This window comes from Lutjanus erythropterus, chromosome 14 (genome assembly GCF_056507025.1).
Source record: "Lutjanus erythropterus isolate fLutEry1 chromosome 14, fLutEry1.hap2, whole genome shotgun sequence".
In the NCBI taxonomy this organism is placed as follows: Eukaryota; Metazoa; Chordata; class Actinopteri; order Lutjaniformes; family Lutjanidae; genus Lutjanus; species Lutjanus erythropterus.
The window spans coordinates 37,024,025-37,036,467 of record NC_139330.1 but is presented as its reverse complement, the minus strand read 5'-3'; the positions used below and the strand labels follow the sequence as shown (position 1 = coordinate 37,036,467).

The 12,443-nt window shown below is 40.6% G+C and overlaps 1 protein-coding gene across 2 annotated transcripts in view; it reads right to left on the bottom strand.

Moving 5' to 3' along the window:
* The window catches only part of birc6 (baculoviral IAP repeat containing 6), a 152,153-nt gene that overhangs the window by 55,684 nt on the left and 84,026 nt on the right, over positions 1–12,443 (bottom strand). The window contains exons 60-64 of one of the 2 annotated variants that reach the window (XM_084735907.1): positions 11,039–11,262; positions 8,985–9,318; positions 7,570–7,787; positions 3,266–3,430; positions 2,554–2,725 (exon numbers count right to left, since the gene is read on the bottom strand). In XM_084735907.1, the coding sequence (XP_084592033.1) occupies positions 2,554–2,725; positions 3,266–3,430; positions 7,570–7,787; positions 8,985–9,318; positions 11,039–11,262 (1,113 nt within the window). The remainder of the gene's footprint in view (positions 1–2,553; positions 2,726–3,265; positions 3,431–7,569; positions 7,788–8,984; positions 9,319–11,038; positions 11,263–12,443) is intronic. The other variant, XM_084735908.1, reaches the window with a different exon arrangement.

Here is a 12,443-nt window from a genome sequence, read left to right as displayed (position 1 = left end):
CATGCGTCTTTGACACTCATCAATGCAGGCACCATGGCATTAAACATACTGAGCCGAGACATGTTCACATGTGTGTATTCTACTATGAGCTGTTCAAAGGAGGTATTGGAAATTTATCACAAGCATTTAGCCAAACCCATGCAACATCGGTCATGCAACATCTTGGGTGTGTTTGATTTAGGTCACTCAGCATGCATGTGATTATGCATATTTAAAAACATCACACGAAAGGACAACAAAACACTTTTTGTAGTAGTTGGAAAAAGCATACCATATGCAAAATCCTACTGAAATTGTTAATTGCCTATAAACAAGAAAAAAATACTGAACAAGAACTGCCATATTGAAGACAGCGGTGAAAGTACTGTTTGTGGTTTATTCATTTGCTCAATCTGTAGTGTAAGTGTGAAAAGCATTACCAAGTGCAGCACAAGCGAAGAGAGTGGTTTGAAGCGTGAATCCAACCAGACTACAAAGGGTCAGCCCAGCACTAATACCCAGCAGGTCCCCGAGGAACCCAGGCAGGATATAAGCAATGGACTGAGCTGACCTGAAAAGTGCTAAAGCCCACTGAGCACTCTGATGGAAGCAAGCAGCTCAACCAGATCTCTGACTGAAAAGGCAGACTGAGGGAATAAGGGATTACCGGAGCATGTGCAAAATAAAAGGGTTCCCACTGCAGCACAACACTTAAAACTACACAGCAATTCACCACGTTAGAGTATAGCATCAAATTATACTGGACCAAAGAATGCAAGCTCTTGCACAATCCACAAGAGGCTACGCTCCTACAGTAAAAGTAAGACATGACAAGAACTGATCACAGTGGAAGGACCAGTCTTTTCATTTTTCAGTATGAAAAATTCTGAGCAAGTCTCATTAAACTTATACTACTGGGATTCAGTTTTATTAAACTGTAAAGACCTATGCAACCTTCAGTCTAAGATGGTGTAGCTCCACCTGCTGTTCCATTTAGAAAAAATCCAACATCTCCACCACACACACACACACACACACACACTTACCAACACACAGGAATATATGCTGCACACAGACAGCCTCTCCTATAATTCAGAAGCAGAAGATAAAGACTACACCGCAGTAATTCAAGCCTGCAGTTATCACTGAGATCAAATACCAGAGTGATACACACCCACTATCTCAGCATCAAAGGCCACCAGCTGGCAGTTCTTTACATCAGGAGCACAAATCCACAGACAATAAGAACATTCTGACTATTTCAGCAACACAGAACCATCAGTGGCTCATATCATTTCACAGGATGTTTAGTAGGATGAGAACACTTCCGTATGGAATGGCACAAAAGAGACAAGGAAGAGAAAAAGACTCTTTTTGAGACCAGTGGCATGTTTCTTTTCTCACAACCACATTTCCCATAAATCTTTTTTTTTTTCACCATGATGCAAAGACAAGCTTCAGGACTTTTCTCTGGCTCTACAAAGAAGAAACTTATTTTTTGGTCACTGTTCACTTGTTTCATCTTTTGCCATTGCCAGATTCCATGGCAATGCTGCAGCTCTGTTTGAGAGAGGAGACAATCCAGCAACACCATGATGAGGCATTACATATACCTCAAAACTGCAACTCTCTTCTTGTACTATATGTTTTCTTGAAAAAAGGCAAGCTGTATACGGATGTTTTGATACAAAACCTGTCTACAATTCATAACACAATACTTTATTATAGAGGCCTGTTCTCAAAGAATTGGAGATGTAATTATGTGTTTCCTCTGGTATAAAGTCTTTCCACTTACCAGCATCTTCTGAGCCTTTCGACCACATGATGCAGACTTCATCAGCAGATACTTTGAGGACTTGTTGTCTGAAACTCAATCAAACAATCTGAAACTGAGATTGGGGACGTTGTTCTGCCAATGAAGACTGTGAGATATGGTTGAAAGGTCCAGAAAAATCAAGCAAGTGGAACTTAAAAGGAGGTTGTTCTGTTTTCTAGGTCTTCATATAAACTAAGGCACACAATGTATCATGCAACCATGTTTTAAAGCACAAGTGCTCAAGTTGGCTGAACCTCAGCCTGCCATCACAGCCTCCTCTCGGCTGCATCAACCTCTCTGTTTGCTGTTTTATGCCTAACGTCTTTGAAGTCTCAATGTAAAGAATCATTTAAATAGGGGTAATGATGCACACTTTACAACATCTCTCCTCAGAAGTATTCAAAAATGGATGCCTTTGTTCATCAGTTGGATTTGTCACTGGAGTGTGTCCCCTTTTAGACAGACAATCAAAGTTCCATTCCTATTTTGTCATGGTTAAGGCACTGCTGTCCATTGCAGTTTGACAGGTGATCCAACCTACACCTTTTTCCACTCTATTTTTGTTGAAATATGTGCAGTTTTGAAGCATTGCTCCTTGGCTGAAAAAAACAAACCACAATCTAGCCTACTGCAATCCTCAAATTGCAGGAGGCACACTGTTTGTTAAAGGAAAAATGTGTCAAAATACCATTTTCTTGTTATACTGCAGAGATGTACAGATGTACAGATCCCATCATCTGTAAAAACAGGCATCCTACCTGAGTCGTTGCGTAGGTAGGAGGACATGGCAGGAATGAGGCAGGACTGACTCAGCAGCTCCTGCAGCACAGCTGGCAGTGCTGAGCTGTTGTGGGCTCTGCTGTCTGCTGAAGAGGCCTCAGCACTGTGGCAGCTGCTGGAGCCTGCTGGGTTGATATAACTTGCCAAGACCTATTGAACAAAACAATTGGACACACTGTAAGACAAAGTACTCAGAAGACTTGATTTAGGTGTCACAAATTACAAAGTACATACTCCAAACTGGGACAATCTCTGACCTAACAGTGCCACATGAACCAACTGATGTAACTGATAGAACTCCCTGTTCAAGAAAAAAATACCTGTATTTTAATTTAGACACTTGCTTAATTTAGACAGGTTCTCTTATTCAGGGATATCAAATATTAACATTGTAAGAAGGTAAATCTTTGTGAACTGGTTCAAGTGGTGAAGTCAAAGGCACATAAAGACGTTTGAGTGGATCTCAGACTTCCAACACATGGACATAGGTAACCCCAAAGCCCCAAAAAGCTGAACAGATGCTTAGCCAGATAAAAAGGGAAATATAGACAAATACACATATTTTAATACAACACAGTGTGTTGATGTTTGAACTGTGACGGTCCTTGGTAGGCTGGTAGACTATATTCTGAAACCAGTGTTTCTGCAATCTCAGTTTATAAGTGATGTGACATCGATGGGTCAACTCACCTGCAGTAGACATGTTACATGTTCCTCTTCCAGCCGTTGTTTGGTTAGGGCCTGCTCCACGTCCCAGCCTGAAGCTGTGGATCCAGTACCAAAACCAGTCCCTTTAGCCCAGTACAGCTGCTGCTCCTCACTGGTCCCGCCACCATGACAACTGGATATCTGCGGCTGTTAACACAGATGGTGCACAGGTTAAGACAGATGGGTCCAACAACTTTATCTTGTGATGTTCTTTAGATTTCCTTTCTATGCTTTAAGGACAGTAGTTTTACATGTTAAAATGGTGCTTGGCTGCATTCAACTGATCAGTGAAATTCAACACTGCCAGCGCTGAAGTGAAAAAGAGAAGTATTCTATGTTCTCAGATCTTGAATAAGACTCACCAGCAGAATGAGTCAAAAAATATAGCGATATTGTCTTTCAAAATAAAGGCCTAACCTGCTCTGGTAAAAATGTTATCTGGTAAAAATCTGGATTACAGTAGAGTGTCCTCTACAGGAGCCAATATGGACAAAAAACAAGAGCTGCTGTTTTCTGGGATGTGTGTGGATTTGGCTCATTTTTTAAACAGTGTATGTCTGTCTCATCTCATGTCTGCGCTCCAGTACATGGACTGGGGGGGGCTCAAGGACAGCCACCGCCACAGTCTTTGGCTCACATTCAAGTCATTGGCTCCATGATCCGTCCTTGGTCTTGACAACTCCATAAATCCACATACAGCAGGGGAATGAGGAGCGAGCATGTGACTGGTTATGTCACCATGACAACGAAACAAACATGACAGGTCTAGTTCAGGAAACGGTTTGACCTTATTAAGCAACCAAGCCAGCAAAGGTCAGTTTCAATTTTGAGCAGGAATTTTTGCACAACACACAACTCTTGTCACTTTACATGTGGGGTCCTCCTCCTCATCCTCTTTGTCTGTCCCCACAGTCAAAAAGCAGATGATCTGTGCTGTTGGATAAGTCAAAATGATTGAATTTCAAATCCTTATCTATTCCAGCATCTTCAGTATACTTAGGGATACAACCTAAAGTCAGGCTACAACAGTTCTGGACTCATTCAATACCCTGAATAGGTAAAAAGGAAACCCTGAACAACATGTATTTTACAATTTAGTACCGTAATGTCCATTTCTGTTTCCAGGGCATCCTGACTGAACATATCACTGCCTGGTATGGGATCTGACACCCAAGAGCATCGGTGGATGTCAGATTCCCAGTCAAGCCTACAGAGATCCCAACCAACCCAACCACAGACTGTTCCTGCTGCTGTCCCACTGCAGCCTTAAGGCTCAAACAGTGAACAGTAACAGCCTGGTGCCTGTCTGACTGTGGCGCACACACAGACCAAACATAAGATTTTTATTCTCTGATACTTGTATAACGAGATGTAACAATAAAGGAATCTTAAATCTATACTATCAGTAACGTTCTGTACGCCATCCACTTTACTGCAAAACAGGTTTTCTCAGGGTTGTAGTCTGCTTTTGATTGGTCTCAGAACTCACTTTTTATTGGTATGTATTGATGCTGCACTTTTATCATACTGCAGTAAAATGACACCTTCTATGTTTGTCACAAAGTCAGTTTTATAGCAGACCATGTTTTTTTTTCTCTAATACCCAAAGTAAAACCACTCTTTGAAATGGTATTTCATCACATTTTGGCAGCAACAACTGGCACTTCCTCCTGTCACTGTCACCTACAGTTTAACTTCCGTTCTTTACATTTTCTCCAGCCAGGTGCTTGCAGGCCCTGCAGACAGTTCAATAGAAACCTCCTCAGTCAATTTAATAGGCGCGACAGTCAAGGGGAGTTTAAGAGCCAGTCTCCATTCAGAATTATCCCCTTCCATTGCTTTTCACCCTTAAGGTGTCAATAATACAAAGGACATGTCTGTGACACTCACCTATTTCTCTCCAAAGCTCCATTTGCCCCTCATCATTTGGGTTCAACAATTAAGCTATTTGTCTGAGGCTCACTGGGAGATATGCAAAAGAGACCTTGAATAAAGGCCAGCAAGGCAGAGAGCCAATAATAATGCCAATGATTTTTCCCCTTGATTCTCTATCACAGAACAACAAAACAATCACTCAGGCAAAGTGACAGAAAAGCCTCTGGTGTGGAGCTGGAACAGTGTGGGAAAGAACATTTGACAGGAGTCGGACAATGCTTCGTCTTCTTTTGTCTCGTCAACTCTCAGGCTGAGTCAAGCAGTAAAGGCACAGGACATGATCAAAGATTCAAAAAAATGGCTCATGATTTGAATTTTATTCTATTTATGTTCATATCTTTACGTGTAACTAAGACTTTCATCAACAAAGATTAATTTAATCCAAGATATGGATTGAATCAGAATTTAGCAAAATTAGCTTCAACATGAGTAAATCCATTAATGTACACATTTATTAATGTACACTGAAATTAAATAGACTTCAATCAAAAAAGGTGATACTTGCTTACCCACATTAAAATAAAATTTCAGTGCTGCTGGGGCCAAGTCAGTATGAGGGGAAAACATTCACCTACCTTGTATTCCTTAACAAAACCTTACATTGTTGGCTAGCTAGCTGAAAAGTTAACAAACCTTTGCACTGTAGCAAGGTTGTTTTAACAGTTCAACTGGAGTGAATGAAAGAAGAGACTCATCATAAAACTGCACTGGGTTGAGTTGGTCCCTTAACTTTCTGTGAGGCAGTCATTTTAAAAGTTACACCTCCTAAAGTGTCAGTTTAAAGTTAAGGGGGACCTATTCCACTCATTTCCAACTCTATATTATAATTCTAGGACTCCACCAGTAGCTTTACATGATACACAGTTCAAAAACTATAAGCAGAAGTTCAGATAAGTTTAAGTTTAGATATAAGACAGTTTAGTGAGTTAGTTAAGTTTATCGAATTTGGCCTTTTATACTGCCCCTCTAAGCCCACTTTCTCCTGACTGGCTAACTTCCCGGAAACCTGAGCCACATGAGCACGGCTTTGCATACACAGATGAGACTTGTTTATGCTTTTGCGACACACTGTGGAATGGCCTCTGTAGATGGCGCAACCTATGAACAGGGACGGAGGCAAATACATATCAATGTGTTGTTTGTTGCAGTATTCTTCAAAATGCCACACATGCACAAACAGGACCTATAGACATGCACTGGAGAGATGTCACAGTGAGGTGGCTGTACACTGTATAGTCAGGCGCCCCGGGCAGTTAGGGGTTTGGTGCCTTGCCTAAGGGCTTTATGGCAGTGAAGTGGCACCTCTCCAGCTACAAGTCCACACTCCATACTTTGGACTGTATGGGACTTGAACCGACGACCCTTCAGCTCCAGAGCCAAGCCCTTACAGGCCAAGCTACTTTCGTCCCAAATAACATAACACTATATATATGAAAGAAAATATTGAAAAGCATAATAGGTCCCTTTAATACTGGATCACAGTTTAAATTGGGGTTTAAAGTTTTATGGAGCAGAATGAAATTTAATCTAAGTCTTAGTGTAAAAGCTAAGCTGAGGTCTAAAGGGAGGGTTAAATTTATAGTTTATTAATATTAAACTAGTTTAAAAGTTTGCTGCAACAAAATTTTTGGGTTAAACAATGATTTAATTGGGTTTAAAAAATAATCATTGTGTTGGTCCCAGCCTACAAATTTAAACATTATTCATATGCAGGGGAAACCTCTTATATTGATCACTACACAAATCACCATCTAACTAAGACTTTTATTCATTACATGAATAAAAAGTTATGAAATGGACAGCTTAAGGGGCCAAAAGATGACTGGGTTTCACCCACAGGTGCTGTCCTGTGCCCATTCTATTTCTGTCTCCATCACCAGCAGACTGTTGCTCGTTGTTTGAGTCAACTACAAAGCGCAACCTGAGAAACTTTCACTGCTGCATCTCGCCGGCTCATTTCTGGAAGTTTGTCAGAAGCTTGGAGGAGATCATGTTTTTTGCGTATCACAGGAGAAAAGTATAAAAAAAAGATGTGGTTTTTAATTTTTTTTTTCACATGCATTGCCATGTATGAAAGGACCCAAAAAAAACATGATTCATGTTGGAGTGATTCTGTCGGAGAGATTCTCATTCTGTCTCAAAAGTTTGATCACCGTGGTTACTATAAGCAGTTTCCTTTATACTAGGCAAAATTTGCTTAAGATAACATTTTGGAGCTTTTGAATTTGCTTTTTGCGTGTGTGTGTCTGAGATAAGTCGAGTCTTTACTTCTTCAAAGGGTCAGCTGAAGGTTAGGTACCCACTGTGGTCAATTCAAAGTAAATATTATTGGAACTGTATGTGTGCCATACCTCAGACACACTGGTGCTGGCGTTGGGGTTGCGGGGGGCATGGTGGCTGAGAGCCGACAGACAGGCCAGGATGAGGTGGATGGCGCCGATCTCCAGAGCCATGCGGCGCAGCAGCACACCGTCATCTGTGGTCAGAGGAGTGCTGCTGAACAATGCTCGCAGGACGTGGAAGGGCAGTGTGGGCAACACATTGGCCGATGGAGATTGCAGGATATGGCCTGAGAGGATGTCAAACAAGACAATCAGAGGACTGAGTTTTTTGATTTGTCAATATCAGTGTTAGTAAACCATCAAGAGACTTTCCACTGTTACAACATAAAGGGATGCCTTGTTTTATTATTTCATCATAAAATAAGACAAAAAGATATATTTGGTATGAAGCATGAAGCTAAACAAATATTTTAGTTTGGACTGAATAAAGAAAATCACTGCCCCATGCCACAAGACGTTATCAGGTTAATGTCTGCTTTATTGAACACACACTGTTTCCTTAGAACACATGTAATAATAAACAAGTTGAACCTTGTTGAAATGGAGTGCTGTTTTTACACTGTATCATTTGAAGGAAATGCCCATTAAGTGACAATTTTTATTTCAGTAGCAGCTGATGTGACAATACACAAGATGGGCAAAACTGCTCTGACATCAATCACTTGCAAAAGCTCTACACACAGGACTACTATTACCAGGGGACCTTCTGTGATTTAGAAATAATGCCACAAGTCTGATGTCTGTATTTTACTGACATTATCTCCTGAATATGTCGAGGCTCTGTTTAACATCCACGTTTCAGAAGCGTCTGTTCTTCAGTGGCCACATTAATAATGTAATTAAAAGTTGTTTTGCCCAATATTTGAATGTATTTTAAACATAAATACACTTTGCAGCTAACTTTGTGTCATCATCACTTATTATAATCAATATATAATCAATTACCTGATTTCTCAGCATAGCTGTTGACTACTGATCTACATTAGAGCACTCAAATTTCACTTGTTTAGTTGTCTGACAACAGAAAACAAATATCTAAAAATTCACATGTGACTATTGCTATGACAGGACCTCTGTTTGGTGAAATATGGACGGTAATTTGCAGTGGAATTTTTATTAATTACAGACATGGTAGATTCATTCAGATCACAGATGAACTCCCAATTACAAGGGCTGGCAGGCGATACGAGTCCTGTGCAGATAGGGCTACAGCCTCTGATATCAGGGAACTGGAAAACCAACTGTGTATCAGTGAAAAATGTTTATGTACGATTCATATCAATGTGGCTTAGTGGTCCACATAATATGAGCAGAAGTAGAAGTAGTAGCAACATATAAAATACATGATTAACACTCAGACACAAGAAACAGGAAAACAGAGGAAGAGGGACTGTATTGCAGCCATGTGGTGTGTTCTGACTTACTGCCCTCTCCATCGTCTGTGACGCCCAGCACCAGGCGCAGCAGACACTGGGCATGCTTCCTCTCCTTCAGCAGCACCTCGGCGTACCCTGGAAGGCGTAGGAACAGGCCAAAAGCAGCCAATGAGTGGGCAGGGATGGGCGACATGGTCTGCACCGAGGACGATGACGACGAGGATGACTGAGACTGCTGTTTATTGATGGGTGGCGGCTCGGCGGCAATGGACTCCGGCGCCTCATACACCAGCTCTCCCGACTGCTCGATGGTTACCCACTCAAACTGGTCGCTGTCCTTGGGCTTCTCTTGTGTGGCGGAGGGCACCACCGGGGCACTGACCTGTGAGCGAGCAGCCAGGACAACACAGGGTGACTTTAGCAAAGTCACATGTGAGAACATGAGAGAATGCTGACAGAGAGCAGGAACTCTGCAGTGTCATGATGTGGTGGAGTCAAGCTTGAGGGAGAGGAGAGGACATACTGCTGAAAAAAATATTTCCCTTCATCTACAAACACTGAGCAACATTTCTTTTTCAAAGTAAAAGCACCAGTTTCATCTTCATTCAATCAAGGAGAGAGCTATTTGGCAGATGATATCAAAGTGAAGTATTAGTTTATTCTTGACCTTGGAATGACTGGTTTCACAACAGAATCACAACTCCAGGTCTATTTAGTGGCTTTCTTGGAGCGTTAACCCACATCATACAGTTTCCATCAACAGACAGACTGCTCAGTGTTCAGGAGGTGGATCTGGAATGTTATCAAAGATGCACTAATTACTGGCAGGATTTCAACGGCTGTTAAGTGTCAGAGATGCGGTCAAATTTATGCACATGCACTGCCAGATGGCTGACGTTGTGTGCATGGCAACACAGACAGTAACGTCACATTCAAATTTAACAGTGCTGGTCACTGTCTCTCTCTCTCTCTCTCTCACTCTCTCTCTCTTTCTCTCTCTCTCTCACACACACACACACACACACACACACACACACACACACACACACACACACACACACACACACACACACACACACACACACACACACACACACACACACACAATAATGTTGTATATGTGAAGAACAGAGACTGGCTCCAAGAATAAGGATAAGGAGTAAGGGGAAGAAGATAGGGAGAAATAGAGGAGAGGACATGAGTAGAGAGGTGAGAAGAAAGTCTGAAAAGTAAAAAGGTGGACACAGAGAAAGAAACAAGGAAAAGAGGATGAGGCAGTAACCTGAAGCATTTTTGGAGAAAATGAAAATTAATGTATGTAAATGTAATTAATAGTCAATGCTTCATTATGAACATAAAATTTAATATTCCATTACAGAAAATCCCAGGTAGCTCTGTTGGTAGAACGTGTTCCAAGTACAGAGGTAGAATCCTAAGCAGTGGGTTCCGCAGGTTCAATTCCAGCCTGCAGCCTGCATGTCATTCAGCTCTCTCTCATTTCCTGTCTATCTAAAGCTATCCTGCTGACAGCCAAAAAATAATCTTTAAAAAGTTACAAACATGACAAACATGTTTATATATGCTGTCAATTATAGTTCTTGGAAAGAAAGGAAACTAGAATCAGCAGGTTAAAACAAAATCAGCCAATCGGTGCATCTCTAGCTGTTGTGACTTCATGTTCAGTACTTTTTTTAACTCATCATCCACATTTGACAAAAAAAACTCTATTTGTTGAAAGTAGGGCTGCAGCCAACAACAGCAGCCATTATCAACTCATTGTTATTTTCATGACCCTAGGTCAGATTTGAGGGCCCCTCGATTGAAAATTGATTGTTGTCTGTCCAAGCTGAAAAGATTCGATGTTGTATGGATGAAAACATTACATATTAATATATTTTAGTCTAAAACAGTAACTACTGCAGGCCCACACAGTTTAATGCACAGTAAATGGTAGTGCACTCATCCAAAAAACTGATTTCTAAGACTGAAAAAGTGTTTTATACTAAACAATAACATGCTCCAGGTGAAGGTTCTCATCCTTCTTGACCTCTGATGGTACTCTGGTGTGTGTGTATGTCTGTGTGAAGCAGGCTGAGTCTCACCTGCTGAATGACATCAGGGTAGAGCATTGGCAGCCTCTCTGCGATGAGGGCCAGGCCGCCCATGCCTGCAAAGACCTGCAGAGGTGACTGGATGGGGTTGGTCTCCAGCAGGGACTCGTCCGTGGCGGCGTCCAGACATTCTTCGCTGGGTGTCATTGGTTCATCCTCAGGACAGCTATTCAGCATGTCACAGTGATCCACTGCAAGGAGAGCAAAGAGAGAACCTGTTGTATGTTCATGCACTGTGTGGACACTTGTTAGCACTGTACATGTTGGAAACCTGAAGTCTACATTCTTACTTCACTGCTTGGAGTGTTGTTTAGTCTAGATTTGTTAACTGTGAGGTATGATTTGAAGCTATAAGGAGCACATAAACAATGTGATGTATGATTAGTGGATGTTCATAAGCTTTCATTGGAAAGTGTAAGTTGGCCGTAATTCCATTTTAACTGATGTGTGACATTGAAACAAAATGAGTCAATCAGGTTAGGGGTTAAGAAATACTAATTACATTTTATAAAACAGATTAAGTGCTTTTTCCTAGCCTTTATGTATGTGGTTTATCTCACTCTCCTGTTGGTGATTGTCTGTACTAAGCTTTTAATTAGAGTCTTACATTTCTTTGAATAATAAAGATTGTGCTCAGTAGGGCAAAATAAGAGAAAACTACAGTCTTCACATTAAATCTATTATGACATTTGACACAGAGGGCACAGATCTCAAGACATCAAAATTCAGCTGGTCTGAAGAAATGTAACAGCCACCTCATTAAGAGTTCAAACTATAAACTAGTGTTGTATTATATTACAATTAAATATTGATAGCAAATATTACAAATGCTTTCAGCACTAATCAACATAGTCCTGCCTCCTCTCACTTACCCACCATATCTTACTTAATCATTTCATTTGATGATTATTATCATAAATATCATCACCATCATTGCTTGATTTCTAAAGTCAAATTCAATCATTTTCAAGGTGCATTTCAAAGCTTTCCCAGCTCCTTACAGCTGTAGTAAATATATATTTACAATAAAAGTATATTCATGTTTATATGTATTTATATGCATATGTATGCTCAAAATGTTTAAATCAGATGTTAAAAAGTTAAAATTATGTTTCACTAAAGTCTTCAAAGAAGGGTACTACATTAAAACAATCTTTCAACATGTGTCACCTGTCTGTATGTAGACTTGGAATTCTATTACAGCTGCAACAATTAATCAATTGATTTTTTATCACTGATTAATCAGTGTGAGGAATCTTAAGAAAATAAGGTCAATATTCTCAAATGTCAGCTTCTCAAATCTGAATATTTTCTGGGTCCTTTACTCCTCTCTGACAGTAAACTAAATATCTTTGAGATGTTGACATAACAAGACATTTGAGAACGTCATCTCAGA